Source organism: Crinia signifera, chromosome 5 (genome assembly GCF_055691185.1).
Source record: "Crinia signifera chromosome 5, ASM5569118v1, whole genome shotgun sequence".
NCBI classification, from domain to species: Eukaryota; Metazoa; Chordata; class Amphibia; order Anura; family Myobatrachidae; genus Crinia; species Crinia signifera.
Window position 1 is genome coordinate 295,411,063 of NC_139221.1, and position 18,021 is coordinate 295,429,083.

The 18,021-nt window shown below is 45.3% G+C and overlaps 1 protein-coding gene across 2 annotated transcripts in view; it reads right to left on the reverse strand.

Annotated features, from left to right (window-relative positions):
- Positions 1 to 18,021, reverse strand: part of MALRD1 (MAM and LDL receptor class A domain containing 1) — a 442,313-nt gene that overhangs the window by 373,473 nt on the left and 50,819 nt on the right. For both annotated transcript variants that reach the window (XM_083189314.1, XM_083189313.1), the window contains exons 2-4: positions 8,775 to 8,897; positions 2,219 to 2,316; positions 1,944 to 2,105 (exon numbers count right to left, since the gene is read on the reverse strand). In XM_083189314.1, coding sequence (XP_083045440.1) covers positions 1,944 to 2,105; positions 2,219 to 2,316; positions 8,775 to 8,853 — 339 coding nt within the window. In that variant the 5' untranslated portion in view covers positions 8,854 to 8,897. The remainder of the gene's footprint in view (positions 1 to 1,943; positions 2,106 to 2,218; positions 2,317 to 8,774; positions 8,898 to 18,021) is intronic.

Consider the following 18,021-nt stretch of genomic DNA (forward strand, 5'->3'; position numbering starts at 1 on the left):
CCCCCCCCCCCCCTTTGCACGCCGCCATTCCCCGCACGGCTGCTAATGGATGATTTGCTCAATAATCCACTCGCAGCCTTGGGTGCGAGGGAGAAATCATTCAATGGTCTCCAGTGCTCGCAGATCTGATCTGCGAGTGCCATGTTTGGGAAGCGGATACCCGTACCTGTGCCACCGAACGATTTGCATGGGAATGCCCAGCGTTTTCATGCATGAAATGCTGGGTGTTTTCATGGGCTGTGTCGCCCCACGTCCGCACTGCTAGGTGCGAGAGGGATGGCGAAAAATGTAGTTTGCCGTGCCCGCTCGCACCCTGCCTCTGTACATGTGCAGAAATGCTATGTGGACATGTACAACCCCTGTACTATTAACTCTATTGTCTTTCTAAATATGAAAACAAAATAGAAATGCAATACTTATGGTTTATGGCTGACCAAAGTGAGGTCAACTGGTTGGCTGATAATCATCATATTTTTCATGTGAAAGTCTTGAGCTTTGGTCCCATCCACCCCATAGTTAAGGAGGTTTTTATTTTTAATACATTTTCAAAAATATCTCAAAACTTTTTTCATATTGTCATTATAGGGCTTTTGGGGGTTATTCTGGTTCAATCGGTCCTCCGCATGCATGCACCGAGGACTGATGTTTTGCTTGTTTGCATGTGCATTTCTGCGCATTTGCATGCACTGGGTGTGTGCAGACACGGCAAACAGAGTGTTCGCCGGGCACACGCACCCAAGACTGCGAGCGCGGGGCATGGGGGGGTGGGGAGGCGGGCTGGGGGATTCGCCCATGGGAACGCCCAGCATTTAATGGGCATTCTCATAAAACCGCAGGGCATTCCCAGGCAAATCGCCCGGTGACACAGGGGGGTGGGGGAAGGGCAGCTGATAACACCACCCAGTTCTTGGCAAAAAGTAAGATTGTTAGCGTAATTCACATCTCATTAAGTTGGCGATTTCGGAAAAACGTGCAAATTCGGCCATTTTTTTTTACTAATAGTCGCAAAAACACAAATACACATTCCATTAAATGTCACCCTGGACACCAGCAAATAAATTACTTCTGGATAATATTACAACAGTGTATGAAAGTCATTAATATATTATATAAAGATACAGTATCTGTTGTTGCCTCCCCTCCTGCATTCTGCAGGTGACTCCCTGAAATAGCAGCAATCTCCCTGTTTCCCTGAAATGTCTAGCAATCTCCCTGATTTCACCAAACCCACATTACACAGCTGTTACATTTTTGGGAGGGAAAAAATAAATAAATAAATATGAGATATATACATTCAAATGGAATCATTAATACCATTGGTTATTATAAAGCACAACAGGGCAGGTGTATTAAGCCTGGAGAAGAGATAAACTGGAGATACAGTAAAGTAAAAGGAGATAAAACAGCAGCCAATGACCTATATTTAAAAATGACAGTTGGGAGTTGTTTGGCTGGTTCTTTATCTCCTTTCACTTTATCTCCAGTTTATCTCTTCTCCTGGCTTAATACATCTGCCCCAATGATCCCTATGGTTGAATGCATTTTAAATAAGGTTTGTCATGGCCACTTATTTGGAACCACCCAATTATGGTGCCTCCTTTACAATGTCCCTGAAATACTTTCTCACAAGTAGTAAGTATGGTTAAATTGCATTTGTCAGTTATTGCATAGGCATCACAATTATTATCCTATATACAGTAATATGCTGAGTTAGAATAAAATAAATATCACTCCGGCCAAAGGGGCCCCTAAGACAGGAGGCACTGAGACCCTGGGCCCCCTAAATAATCTGTCTCTGCTCAATATATGGAACTAGACACGCCTTTTGGGTGGCGCATGACATGCCACCCTCAAGGGGGTGCCGTGCGAAATTCTAATACCAACTATATTCTCCCTGAAACTACTTTTCAAAATTAAGCAAGTATGCTTGGTGCAGAACTAACCTTAAATGGTTCTAGGCTGTTAATAGTAATGACTTCTCTTCTCCATTCATTTTTAAGGCTGGCTTTCTGTATCCAAATGTCATTAACCAGATCTTGAGTCGGTGTTTGTAGCCCCACCGCAAGCTGAGAACTTAGATCAGCAAAGAAGTAATAAAATCGCAGCTAGAGAGTGATAAGATAAAAAAGCAAGAAAAAATATATATTAAAACAACTCCAAAATACACAGTAAAAACAAAGATCACAAATAAAACCAGCATATTAATACGATAGCTTACCTGGCAGGAAATCCTTGCCTCAGTTGGAAGGAAACTTCTACTTCTTAAAATTGCTTGAGTGCCAAATGCGTTGTCTGATGAGATTGCCAGAAAATGAGCTGTTGGAAATAGAAATACACAGATACTGTTTTATCCTCTGTTTCGTTTGTAGCTTTTTGATGTCTTTCAGAATGGAATAAATTACATTTTTGAATTGATGCCACGCCATTTTCCCAGTGATTTCTGTCTGCAGAGCTGCTCACCGTGGGATTCTGGCGAAGGCGGTATAATCATAGCTGCCTACCCCCCTGTATTTTGCAGGAGACTCCCTGAAACAGCTATAATCTCCCTGACTCCCTGAAGAATCTAGCAATATCCCTGATTTCACCTAACCCATATAATTTAGAGATACAGTATATACATTCAGATGGAATCATCAGTGGCATTTCTTTGCATTGGTTATAAAGCACAATGGGGCAGATGTATTAATCACAGTAAAGTGATAAAGTGGTGATAAACACATCTGATTGGCTGCTGCATTATAACCTTCCGCTTTATCACTTCGCTTAAACATCTGCCCCATGATGCACATGGCTACATGCATTTTAAAATGGTTTCTCTTGGCCACTTATATGGAATCATTGGGACCCGGGACTGACAAAATAGACAGACACCCCCCCCCCCCAAAAAAAAAAAAAAAAGATCAAGCATACCATATATAAGCTTTGCCAGGCAAAGCCCGTATTATATGCTGCACCGAGCAGAGCCCCCGTTAGGTTCAGCCAGGCAGTGCCCCCGTTTCATTATGCAAGGCAAAGCCCCCGTTATGTTACACTAGGTCGAGCCCCCATTACGTTACACAAGGCAGAGTCCCAGTTACGTTACGCCAAGGGAGAGCCCCCGTTCGTTAAGTTAGGCAGAGCCCCCATTGCATTACGCCAGGAAGAGCCCCGTTACGTTATGTCAGGCAGAGCCCCCGGCCCGTTACGTTACGCTGAACCCCCTGTTATGCCAGGCAGAGTCAGCATTTTAAGTTACGCCCCCATTACATGCTGCGCCATGCAAAGCCCCTTTATGCAAGGCAGAACCCCCATTACAAATTGTACAAGGCAAAATTCCAATTACGTTGCGCTAGGCAAAATCCCGATACGTCAGGCAGAACCAGCATTATATGTTATGCCACGCAGAGCCCCCAATTACACATAGTGCCAGGAAGGACCCTCATTAGATTTAGAGCCAAGCAGAGCCCCCAGTTATACATTACACCAGACAGAAACCCGTTATGCTCCCATTAGATGTTGCACCAAGCATGGACTCTCTTTACGCCAGGTGGAGAAGGAGAGGAGGGGGGAGAAAAACACACACAGACAGAGGGAGAGGGAGGGGAGCAGGTATTACCTTTTGCCACTTGCCTGGCACTCAAAAAGAACTTTAGCACAAAACTTTTTTTTTTTTATGGAAAGTACATTTTGGCCCAGGACAGGTTCTGGAACCCAGTTCGTAATTATGTTATATGTAATAAGAGGTTCAGGAACTGAGGGGCAGATTTATTAAGCTCGGTGAAGTGATAAGGTGTCTGATTTTATCACCGTCCAATCAGCTCCTAACTGTGAAGTTACAAGCTTGGTTTGAAAAATGACAGGTAGGAGCTGATTGGCCGGTGATAAAAACCAGACACTTTATCACTTCACGGAGATTAATAATCTACCCCTGTGTTCCTGGTAGTTCCACAATGCTGGATTCAATTATTTTTTTATTTGCTAAAATCGCGCCAAAATTGTCAGTTTTAATTAATGAAGTTTCAAATGTATTTTATAAACTGCATTTAAAATTTGTATGTAAAAAATATATACCCACAGTGTAATTTGCACAGCACCCCCCTCCCCCACATCTATAGGCCCCACTTGTAATTTTTCTTCCCCCCTCATCTGGAAAATTCTCTATAGGACAGCTTTTCTAGTGCCACAAAGATCATCAGACCAAATTCAATATATTGTGGTTACATTTTTTTATACTTGTACAGCAAGAATAACAATAAATTGAAGCCTTGTACCTCTTTAAGTAATATACATTTATATATAACAGCTTTATGGTTGGTCAGTGTTCCTTGGCTCACAGATGTTCAGTACTTTTTTCCACCTACCTATAAGGATATATATATATATAGTAGCAAAGTGTTTCTGTTGTCAGCAGTGGCGTAACTACGACTGGGGCAACCCCCCGCCACTGAAATGTGTGCGCCCCCCCCTCCTACTCCCCCTCCCTCCACTCACCCGCACTTACCCCCTCACCGCTGCATCTTTTGCCACTATGATCCGTTGCGGTCCAGGGCGGCTTCCTGGACTTGCTGTTATCATCAGTGCCGGCGCTCCTGCTCCTCTCTCAAATTGTCACATCCAAAATGGCCGCCGCCTTACAGCAGACCATAATTTAGGATGCAAGAGGAGGTCGCTGCCTCCTCTAGCATACTTAATAACTGTCTGATGTGAAGCGGTCGGCCATTTTACAAATGACAGGAGGACAGGAGGAGGAGGAGCACCGGGACTCAGTGCAATAGCTTCCGCAGACCCCAACTTTCCTGGCACCTCTAAGCATCCGCGGGGACTGCGGAGCTATTGCTATGCCACTGGATGGCAGCCTTTTCCCTGCAGCTTATTCAGCGGGTATAATAAGTATTAAAAGCATCACATTTTTCTCAGTAAATAGATTTGTAATAGGGCTATTGAAATGAAAGTTTCACCAAATGTCAGCAACATCCCATGCAATCCACACATGCACAAAAATCCTACCATAGATGTCCATATTTAAGTAATGTGTAGTAAATGAAATGACACGGGGAAAAAGCATTGAACGCGTGAAGAAAGGTAGGTTCAAAAAGGCATGAAAAGCCAAGACACCTGTGGAAATCTATCAGTTTTAGAAAGCAATTCTGCCCCCGGTCAGTGCATATTAATATACGATCATTCTGTCTCAACTGAAACATCTCATAATGGGTAACAAAAAGAGCTTTCTCAAAATCTTTGCTCCTTTATTGTTGCAAAGCATACAGATGGTATTGGTTATAGAAGGATTTCTACAAATCTAAATGTTCCAGTGTGTTGGGGCCATAATTTGGAAGTGGAAAGAGCATAATTTCACCACAAATTGGCCACAAACAGGACTGAAAATAATTATCAGAAGAGTTATCCAAGAGCCAAAGACCACTTGTATAGAGCTTCAGAAAGATCTAGAATTAGCACTCAACCACCATGGCCTGTATGAATGCTCACCACTCAAGACTCCATTGCTAAAGAAAAAGCACGATGAAGCCCATTTAAAGTGTGTTGCACAACATTTGGATACTCCTGTGAAATACTGAGAGAATATAGGGGGTTATTCCGGTTGATCTGCAAGGCTGCAAATTCGCAGCCTTGTGAGTCCACCAAACCCCGCCTTGCGAATGGTGGCCGGGCCACTATCCATTTGCAGCGTGTGTTCGCACGGACTGGCTGTGAATGGATGTTTCACATAAACATCATTCACAGCCTGCAGGGGAACACCCACATCATACGATGGTCGCCGACCATCGTATGATGTGGAAGGCACACGCACATCTAAGGTTGCTCAATGCAACCTTAGATGTGCGTGCGCTTTCTGAAGGAAGTGGACGGGCAGCTGACATGAGGTGATGTCAGCTACCCGCCCCTGGCGCCCATGTCACCGGGCGAGTTCCAAGGGAACACCCAGTGAGTCCCCCTGCCCGCTGCCCAATGGAACCCCCCCCCCAGCCACAATGTTGAGTGCATGCGCCCGGCGAAAATCTGTTCACTGTGTCTGCATGCACCCAGCACATGCGCAGAAACGCGCATTGCACAAATAACATTCGCGCACGCAAATTTGCATGCGAGCGTACGGACCAGAATAAGGTCAGATGAGACCAAAATTAAACTCTTTGGATGCCATGATACCCACCATGTTCGGAGGAGAAATGACACTGCACAATACAGAAAAAACACCATACCAACAGTTAAGTTTGGAGGGGGGAACATCAAGTTGTAGGGCTGTTTTTCAGCATATAGTACTGGCATACTTCATTTCATTGAAGGAAGGATGGATGGAAAAATGTACAAAAGATTCTTGATAAAAATCTGTGGCGATCTACCAGGATGCTGAAGATGAATCAAGGGTGGACATTTCAGCAAGACACTGGGGCAGATGTATTAAGCCTGGAGAAGAGATAAACTGGAGATAAAGTGGAGAAAAAGTTGAAGGAGATAACATACCAGCCAATCTACTTCCAGCTGTCATATTTCAAACACAGCTGATTGGCTGGGGCGTTACCTCCTTCCACTTTATCTCCAGTTTATCTCTTCGCCAAGCTTAATACATCTGCCCCAATGATCCCAAACAGCCAAGCACCTGACTTTAATCCAACTGAAAATCTATGGAAAGAACTAAAGATCAGAGTTCATAGAAGAGGCCCACGGAACCTTCAAGATTTGAAGACTGTATGAAAGAATGGGCCAAAATCACACGAGAGCAATGCACGCGACTAGGTTTTCCATACCGGAGACGTCTTTAAGCTGTCATTACAAACAAAGGCTTTTGTACGGAGTATTAAATACATTTCAGTAATCATGTTCAATACTTGTGCCATGTGTCATTTCACATTATTACACATAGATTACTTTACGGACAGATGTGGATTGATTTCTTTGCATGTGTGGATTGCATGGGTTTTTGCTGACATTTGGTGAAAATGTCATTACAATAGCCCCATTACAAATAGAGTTGCTGAAAGAAATGTTGATGTGTTCAATACTTACGTTATACACTGTATATTCTGTTCAGTTTCCAATAAACTGGGTACGGGAGACAATACAGTGAATTTAAATATATTGCATTTTATGTCATGCCGCTTTAAACAGTTAATAATGCAAATAACTACTCACTCAAATCCATAAATTAATTGTTGATTATCAGGGCTGAGTTAATGATTTCACAGGTTTTCCTTGTTATAAATTCTAACCCAAGGACTTTGACCTTATTTTGAAATAATGTTAACAAAACTCATTAAAATTCCAAAAAAGTAGCTGACACACTGTACGAATGTAGATTAATCAGAACAGAGTAAGTTAAAAATACTTGTATTTTATGTTTTTGATTTTAGCTTAACTATGAGATGGTGGAAAAGTGGTGTGAGTGGGTGAGGTAGGCAGTGATATAGTTGGATAATACACTGGTCCAGGGCAAGATTAAAGGTGGGGCACAGGGGGTCAGTACCCCTGGGCCCCCTCTATCTAGGGGTCCCCTGTGGTTAGCATGTATTTAAAAATATATATATATATATATATTTTTTTTTAGCTAAAGGTTTTGTGCATGGGAGTGGGGTAGTGCTGCAGCTTCACCTATCTGTCAATGTGATAATGATTAATGGTGCTGAGCATAGGGAGCCGGGGCACACTGACTGCACAAGTGTGCAGTGCATTACTGGGAGTTGACTAAGTCCCATGAGACTTTGCACAAGAGGTCTGAGGCTGAGAGGCTTGTGCTGAGCATTGCTTGGTGGAGCTCATCATATGCTTCTCAGGCCCATGGAGAATAGCAGCAGTAGCGGCCTTGTCATGGGAGGGTTTTTAATCAGAGTAAGGTACAGAGGAACAAATACAGGCTTTGACAGTGTAATATTCTCCTGTGCAGTTTGTGGCCAGTAATGACAAGTGGGAGGGGGCCCCCCTGTCTAAAGTGCCCGGGCCCCCCGAAGGCTTAAGCCGACCCTGCACTGGTCCATAATAAATGTCTTTACCATTGTTTTTAAAAATGTACTTTTAATTTGAATATATTATCTTGAAGAAAGAAAAGTATTTATTTTAAGCACAGTCCTATATTCTTACCAATATGTGTTGAATCAGGTTTTATACAGTGCCTTGGGGAAATTTTTGCTATTGCTACACCCAGGGGCAAACGTAGGATTTTCATGGGGGGGGGGGGGGGGGGGGGGCTGCGTGTGTGCCTGACTCTATTGTGTGTGTGTGTGTATATATATATATATATATATATATATATACATACACACACACAGATGTAGCGCCGCTCATCCAGCGCCGGGGCTTGCCAGACCACCCCCATTGGCGAGTGGTGCCCCCACTGGCAAGCAGTTTCACGCCAACGGAGGGGAGGGTTAGGGGGGTAGCGGGGAGGTGGGGGAACGCAGCTGGGAGCGGCTATGAGGCGCCAGAGACCCAGGTGGAGCCCCTTTGTAAGGGGATGCACGCATGTCCCCTTCTGGCGGCTGGCGGGGGCTAGCGCATGGCGAATCCACCGCCAGCCCTTGCAAAGATAAAAGAAGCTCCATCTGTATATATTATATATATGTGCAAAATAAACTCCACATGTGACGAGGTGCTTGCCTATGTACCCTCCAGGGGTTATTGAACCAAACATAAAAGCACAGAGAATGCGGCCCTCATGGGACCTTGAATCGGAGAACAGAAATAACACCCGGTCTATATCAATGTTATGCAATGTTTTCACTGAAGAAAGTCATACATATATTTATAAGATTAAATATGGATGAGAGTATGATGTCACACCGTACCTGTATTATTGTTTCTGTGGTCAAAAAGTGCAGTTGTGTTTGCTAAACCATTGGTTCGAATCCATCCTTTATATGTCATGCCACATGAATCTTTCTCAAAGTCACATCTTTCATAAAGGGAGCCTAATTTAAAAAAAAAATTATAAATTATTTGGAAGAAAATAAATTCAGTATCTAAATGCCACTAGTGAACCACTAACCTTCTACACACATTAACACATGGTTACAAACATTAATATTACTTTTTGTGTGTGTCAGGGACGTAAGTTTATCCCAAGTCACCCGGAGACAAGTAGCAGTTTGATGACACCCCCGCCACCGCCGCCCTACTGTTACAGAAAAAACTAATATGGTGTATGTGTGTGTGTGTGTATGTGTCTCACAGTACAGCAGCAGTGGCAGTTCACCTTTGCTTGCTGCAGCTCAGTGTGAGTGGTGTAGCAGCACATGCTGGTGCCCCTTTCAGGGCTTGGAGCATGGTTGCGTTGGTGCCTCTATTGCAGGGAGAAGCCCAGAGAGGAGAATGTCAGCATACTTCGGGGGGCGGGGCCTTATGTAGACTTCATCAAGCCCCGTCCCCAGCATGGCAAATTGTGTGTCTTTGAGCAGGGGGCGTGGCCAAGTGAAGCAATTTCCATATGTAGCTCCTCTCCCGGAAAGCAGTGAATTGCGGGAAATTAACGCTGCCGCCAAGGAGATGCGCGCGGGGGGGAGTCAGTATCCGTGAGGGTTGCCTACCTTTTCAGGGGGCCGAGAGGAGGACCCAATTTTCAGGAGCCTCCCGGCCATTCCGGGAGGGTAGGCAACCCTGCTCTATTGTCTCTGAGAGTTACACCCATAATGTGTGTTTACATTTGTCTTTTAAATATATTGTATAAGTTTTTATTTCTTTTTAGGGACAAAAATATATGCATGTTCTTTGGTATGATTTGGCTAGTACAATGCATTATCCTAGCTAGACAAATTGGAAGAAGCCAGATATTAACAGTCATGAGAAAGAGAGTACAGATACAGTATATGTGCAAGATCATGGACCGTAACAAGAGAGAGTAACTCCCCTTACCCCTGCTTAAACTAGGACTGTAAACTAGCAGTGGCAAACCAGAGCACTTGCCAACATAGGGCCTAACAGAGACCTGTCCCAATAAGCATACCGATCCCCCCCCCCTTTGCCGCCCACATCCCCTTGTTAGCATGAACGGGGATGCGGGGCTGCCACTAGTAATTTTGGGGCCCGGGACTGACCTTCAGTCCACCCCCCCCCCCCCTCCCACAACACAACACCCCTCCTCCGCTCTGCTCTGCTCCCGCAACATAACACCCCTGCTCCGATCCGCTCCAGCAGCCCACCACCCACCCATCCCCCCACACCCGCGTCCCCCCCTTCCCCGGAACGCACCTAAGCTGACCTCGCTCTTGGTGAACACACAAGCCCCAACACAGGCACAGTGCAACCTGCAGAGCACCGAGCCCCTCTGTCCTAGGCTTGGCGCTCTGCAGGCTGCACTGTGTATCGTGCATGCCTGGCTGGGGGGCCGCAGGTGGGGGAGGCAGTGTGCAGGGGTGGGGGGGCGGCACTGTGGGCAGCTGCCCGGAACCCCTCCAGAGGCCGGGGCCCAGGACAGCTGTTCCCACAGCACACCCCTGTTGGCGGCCCAGCTGGGATCTGTATGAGAACACATCCCCTCGTATGCAGCCAAAGTAGAGAGAAATCATTCAATGGTGGCTGACCATCAGATAACTTTAACCTGTGTCCATGTTGGCTGTGTCGACATTCTGGTAAAAAAAACTGTGAAAAACCCCATGCTGACCTTTTGACTGTCAACCTAACCCATGTCAACCTAATGATCCTGTCGACCTTATCACCCTGTCGACCTAACCCGTGTTGACCTTCCTGCATGTCGACTTTCCTGCATGTCGACCTAGACACATGTCGACCTAAATGCATGTCTACCTAATGACTGTGTAACAACTTGCTAAAACACAAAAGTAAAAAGTCCCAAGGCGCAAACAACACAAATCTTCAGTCCACAAAGGGAGGGTCACCACTCAACCCTGTGTAGGTACGATTTGTTTGGAGAAATGGACCAGAGGCGATGATGAGCTGTTCACACAGTTGTCCGATGATCTCGGAAGGATGTGAATATATAAACAGATAAAGATATACTGTATATCAGAAATGGATTCCGTATAAATGACAGAATAAGGGTGCATACAAAGGATGGGTCACTAGCAGTGTACCCTCACTCACGATTGAAAAGGAAGTATGTGCATATAAAGGTATCTTTCAATCTATTCAAAGATACCTTTATATGCACATACTTCCTTTTCAATTGTGAGTGAGGGTACGCTGCTAGTGACCAATCCTTTGTATGCACCCTTATTCTGTCATTTATACGGAATCCATTTCTGATATATATCTTTATCTGTTTATATATTCACATCCTTCCGAGATCATCGGACAACTGTGTGAACAGCTCATCATCGCCTCTGGTCCATTTCTCCAAACAAAGTGTAACAACTTAAGGCCCCCATACATTAGTCCGACTTGTCCTAGGGACAAGTCGGACCTGATTTCCCCTGCAGCTCCCCGGGAGGGGGACACACGATTAGGCACTTGATGTGCCAAATTTTGCATATGATAAATCTGATGGATTTATCATATGCAGTCCCCCCGGGAGCTGCAGGGGGAATGCCGGGTGGGGGATGCTGGGCAGGGAACAGCTGGGCAGGGTAAACTGACAAATTGTCAGCAGGCGGGGGAAACTGATCCGGGCATGGGGAGAGGCTGGCAGGGGCAGTGTACACATAGGCAGCGGGCGGGGGGACGCCGGTGTACCGGCGAGGGGTACCGCTGACGTACTGGAAACGGGCAGGAGGACCAGGCAGGCAGCCGCAGCTGCAAGGAACTAGGAAGAAAAACTTAATACAAAGAATGGGGAGCCAGTGATTGGCTGAGAGCTCTCTCAGCCAATTGCTGAGAGAGCTCTCAGCCAATCACTGCCTACTCATTCAATTGTATTGAATCTGCGGCTGCCTGGTCCTCCTGCCCAGCACGTGAGCTGTTCCCCTCGCCGGTTCACCGGCGTCCCCCCGCCCGCTGTCTGTGTCAGATGCCCGTTCCAGCCTCTCCCCATGCCCGGCGTACCCCGCCCGCTGTCTGTGTCAGCTGCCCGTTCCAGCCTCTCCCCATGCCCGGCGTCCCCCACCCGCTGTCTGTGTCAGCTGCCCGTTCCAGCCTCTCCCCATGCCCGGCGTCCCCCGCCCGCTGACCCTGCCCGGAGACTGCACATAAGATTTAGGAAATCTTATGTGCAGCCGGTGCGACTGCCCGACTCCGATCCGATGCGCACGGGACCGCGCATCGGGTCGGACAGGGTGTCAAAATATGCGATTTGGGACGATTTCACAGCCCGATTCATCCGAATCGGGTGAAATCGGGCCCAAATCGCATAGTGTATGGGGGCCTTTACTGGTGACCAACTGATCCACACCCCTAAGAGACACTATGGCTGCGCAGTGTGACCTCTTCTTCAGGTACTAAGCATAAGGCGCACACTGTGGTTCTTTCAACTGAAACACTGATAATGTAATAATCAATTCTATTAATGAAATGAGTCCTTAATTAATTAATTGATCCATCTACCCTCATATTTAGGAGTATTTCATTGACACTACCATTAAGAAAAAAGCAAAAGGTGCAATTAACAATAATTGCCTTTTCTTTGTGCTGCATTAACTCATGATACGAAACGTGCCAAGCTTTACAGGTTTATACTGAAAAACCATTACAGATTGAGTCAAAGTTCTAATTGGTAATTAGACTGTTATATTAAACAACTTACATTAATCGCACAACCAATCCGACAACAAAGTTTAGATGGCAAAGGTGCCTAATGAAATGTATAACACATTTATTCAAATTCAAATTCAATTTGTACTTTTACTTGCTAAATACCTGTTATAAATTCATAAGGTGCATACACACTGGGCGTTTTTGCCCAGCGTGTATGCACTTGCAGAGCGATAATGGGGAAAATCGCTGGGCTGGATACACACGGAGCGGTTTTCGACCTTCTGTGCGATTTTCCCTGTGCTGGACGGTTTTCCATAGCATGAAAAGCCCTCCAACCCGTCGCTGCTAATACCAGCGGATGAGCGGAAGTGGCCCGCAGTGATGCAGGATCGCGCGCCACCGCACGCCGTTGGCCCGAAAATTGAATCTGAAAATTCAAAACTGAGCTGCTTTAAGCTCAACATCGCCCAGTGGGTATGGACCTTTAGCATGACGCCACAGCTTGTGCTTACATACATGTATTTATTCATAATATAAAGAACTATGGAAGTAGTTCTATAACTTATTGGTTCTAGAGATAGTCAAAATTGTTTCATAATTATTGTCTAACCAGTTTACCAAATGAATTCCAAAATTTGCATGTTAGACAAAAAAAATAAAAAATTCAAGCTGGTTGAAAAAAAAAACATTTATACTTACAGTATATGGGTTTATCATACACAGGGGAGATGATGAATGTTGGTGGGGGGGGGGGGGTGTTAGATAGACCCTGCAGGGCCTGAAACAGCTGCCGAGGGGAACTAAAGAAAACAAAATCACCAGGCATAGAATTTTACCTAGAAATTTACACCTCATGGATTTGGGTCTTGCCACCTCAGTACCCAGGCCCCCTAAATGTGTCTACAGCCCTGTTTTAGAGTTCCATTTAGATTTAAAAAATAGACTTTCAAACAAAAACAAAATGATAAACTGGATATTGTCAAGATTGGTTTAAGCTCATTAAATGCACTTGAATTTGTTCAAGCATCTGTAACTAGTATCATTAGGAAAGTGCCATGTACTGTACCTGTGTCACTTTGAGGTGTGCACTGGGTTTTGCTGTCTAAATAGAGAGAGGGCTGACACCCTGCTCCACAAAACCCTTAGATGAAAGTTGTATAGAGACATTAAATATTTCTTCAAAGAAATAATGTCTCAAAGTCTGGTTCCATGACAACGAAAAGACAGAACAAGTGAGAACTTGACACAAGTCATACTGTATACCGAAAACCAACGGACAACATTGGAAACAATATCTTTTATCTCAATATGTATGAAATGAGGCCACACAATCATGAAAATTAGAGGGTCATAACAATTAGACCAGTCGACAATGGTGGAGATGTGGTTGTGAATAAAACATGAATCTGAATTGAGACCCCTTTGAATTGATGAGGACTTACATATTGAAAAGGACTGCCCATAGCCTTGCGAATCTTGGGACCCTGGTACCAGAAAATCCAAGAGTGGGAGTATTTGACAATTCCAGAAAAAAAATGGAAATCCATGAAGCCTCATCATTTCTGGCATGGTCAGGCGAGGCTCCAGAGGAGGGGCTGCTGCATCTTTTAAAATTCAAATAGAGAGCCACACCAACTGCCATTCCAAACTGATGTTGTAATGGTGTTGCTTTTTGGACTGTGCTTCAGCCCGACCTCTGGAGCTGCCACTGGGTATGGTCCCCAATACTGAGAAGATCTGGAGGAGGTCATCTAATGTGCATCTAGAATACATGCAAACAACTATTTATGTGTAATCTTTCTTCTCCTGTGTCCCACGCCAAGATTGGCCGCTCATTAAAAATTTTTGAGCACAGATCCTGAACTCCAGATATTGAACTTCAAATAAATAAATTCCTACTCGCTAATAAATAATTCTCATTCGGTATGGACATATATAGCGAGCATAACTCATCTGGGACAGTCCTGAGCCCCACCTCCAGAGCTAGACTAGCCACCTGGGCACATCCTACAGTTGATTAAATTGTAAGTTTTCCTATATTATTTTGGTATCCAGATGATAGGTTAACAGTGTCGAGATAGAAAGTCAAAAGGTTAATGCCAAAAGGTTGATATGCACAAGATTAATATTGACAAAGGGCCGACATTGGCAAAAGGTCAACATGCAAAAGGTTGACAAAAGCAAACGGTTGACATGATACTGGTCAAAACATTAATTTTTCAGGACATTTTTGGGACCTTTTCATTATTTACCATCCACATGGACTTTGAATGGGAACAGTAGAGTGCGTCATTAGCAGCAGTAGCAGAGTGAGGGACCTGGCCCAAAGCATGGTGAGCAAAGGAAGCCATGAGAGGGTACGCAGTTCACTATTTGGGGGGTCCACGTGCACACATGTCGACATTGACACAAAAAAAGTGAAAATTGCAAGTGACCCTTTAATGTGTTGACCATTTCCTTGTTGACCTTTTCTCACTGTCAACATTGTGTATTTTGACATTACAGTATGTCAATTTTGATCTTGTGCATGTTGACCTTTTAGTGTAGACCTATTGGCTGTCTATCTAGACACTGTCGAACCTTTAATCCAGAACCAATTTTCTTTTACATTGGGTTCCAGGACCATTTGGAAGATGCTGCTCCTTGTTTCTGGTCAGGTATACTCAATAAGGGTACGCAGAGACACAAAAATGGAGGTATACTTTAAGCACACTATACATACTACTAATAGAAACTAAATACACTTTAAGCCCAGTCATACATTTTCTGGATCTGGTTACGTTAATAAAATAGTGTTCTATATAGTTCTGTTCTCCTTCTAATAAACACTATATACAAATCCCAGAAGAGAAGAATAGACAGTGAAAATTGCATTGAGTGTACACAATAAAGGAACTTGATGGTGAAGCAATGCTTAGCTTGCTGCCACCCATCACTGAGGTCTTCAGTTCAAATCCCACCATTGTACTATTGATGTGGTCATTTGTATGTTCTCACAGTGAGTTTCCCAGGGGGTCCTCAGTTTCTTCCACACTCCAAAATACTGGTAGGTTAAATGGCATACGGCAAAGTAATTAATATGTGTATATAAATGTGTATTTACACGTGAAAGGCAATTACGGAGGAAAGGTGTAAAGAATGGACCCGTTTAAAAGTTGCACATAACAATCAATCAGCTTCTACCAATCATTTTATAGAATGTACATGATGAATGTTACTGCAAAGATGACTGGTTGCTATGGGTAACTTCTACACTGGTCCACTTCCACTCTCTTTTCACTGCTTGATACATCAACCCCTAAGTTAGTGGTTCCTCTGGGCGTTTGCAGGGATGCCTTGGAATAGTGGTCCAGGACCAATTCAAATTATTTGTGGATAATGTAAAAGGCTAAGGGACCCATTTATCAATGCGATATGGGCAGAATATTACCGCCCAGGAGCACATTGTAAACGTCACATCCTAACGGTGGGATGTATCATTCCTAAGGTGTAGGGACAGGGTTCCAAAAGGAGCCCATCCCTGTGATGCTCTGAGCTGGAAACCAGGTGGGGTCTGCTCATGCGCGGTTAGCGCTGACCCCCGTCGACCCCGCTGACCGCACCGGCGGCAATGCGACGTGTAGCCCATTGGCTACAATGGGTTATCACCATCTCAGAATGGCGATAGCCCAGGGATGATTCCTGCTGCGGTCCCCCTGTGGTACATTCTAGTGATACTTAATATTTGCGGCTTACCCCCAAAAACGGGTGTTTTCAGGGATTTAACCACAAATATTTTTTGAGAAATGCAGCCCAATACTAGTGTTTGTGGGTTTCAAGATGGGGCAGATTAGGAACTGAAAGTTGCCCTGTAAAGTTTTGTGGAATAATGGAAGGTACTTGTGTACTTTCACGGCTCCCACGATGTGCATCGTACAGGGAAAAATCGCATCGCATGCGATGCGATGCGATGTCATTTTTCACAGAAATTATGGACATGAGTTGACATCATGTAAAATGCACCCCAAATGTCATTTTTCACACTGTACCACCCCCACTATCAATGCCAACCCGAAGCGTGGCAAGTGCAGCGAGCCCGCGAGGGGCGGCAGTCCGCGTCCTATGACCTTTTCATACCCCCACTATCCACGTTGGCGTTGAGTTGAGAATAGAAAGTGTGGCGATCGCAGCGAGCCACCGAGCCCGAAGTGTGGCGAGCGCAGCGAGCCCCGCGAGGGGACACGGAGACCTGTGAAGGTATCCGCGTCCGCTCCCCACGCTTCGGGTTAGCCACACTTTCTATTCTCAACTCCACGCCGACGTGGATAGTGGGGGTATGAAAAGGTCGTAGGACGCGTACTGCCACCCCTCGCGGGCTCGCTGCGCTCGCCAAGCTTCGGGTTGGCGTTGATAGTGGGGGTGGTACAGTGTGAAAAATGGCATTTGGGGTGCATTTTACATGTCAACTCATGTCCATTATTTCTGGGAAAATAACATTGCATCGCATCAGATCGCATGCGATGCGATCGCATGTGATTTCATCAAAAATGCATAAAAAACACGGGAAAATCGCATCCCATCGCATGCCACTACATATGGCATGCGATGGGAGCCGTGAAAGTACACAAGTACCTAATGGAATTAATGGGTACAATGCAGTGTAATGAGTGCAGTTGGTTGCCTGTCATACAGGGCCGCCAAGATAAATCCTGGGCCCCGGTAAAACAACTTCCTGGGGCCCCCACAGATGAAGCTCCTCTGCGGACCTGTTGTTAAGCCACTGCTTCTAAGGTGGATACTGGGACAAAAATGTACACAGTAATGCCTATTACACATGTCACACACCCATTACATATTATACCACATGCCATAAAGCTCATTACATGTTATGCCACACACCGTAGTGGGAAGTACACATTATGCCATACACCGTAATACCTCTTACATATTTTACCAGATGCCATAATGCCCATTACACATTATTCCACACACCGTAATGCTCATTGCATATTAGGGGGTTAAAATGCTCGTTGCCATGGGATTATCCTGCTCTGCCAGGTATTACATGCTCTGCCAGGGGTTAACATTCTCATTGCCATGGATTTACATGCTCTGCCATGGGTTACATGTTCTGCCAGGGTTTAACATGCTCGTTGTCATGGAGTTACAGTACATGCTCTGCCAGGGGTTAGATTCTAACATCCAGAGTCGGATGTCAGCCCCAGCAGCAGACACAGAGCAACCAGCCATCCACCTTCCACCTTGGAACACAGTGACCTGGACATGGGTGGGGAACCAGGTCTGGGACTGCTGGGCTGGAGACATGGCACTGGCACCTGCTGCTGCTGTTGGCGGCTGGGATGGGAATGTGGGGAGCGGGGTGGGCTGGATTCTGCGGAGTTGGTGGTACTCCCGTGGGAGGTGGCCTCTCTCTGACCCATTTCCTCCCAGCACCCAGATAGTCTAAGTATC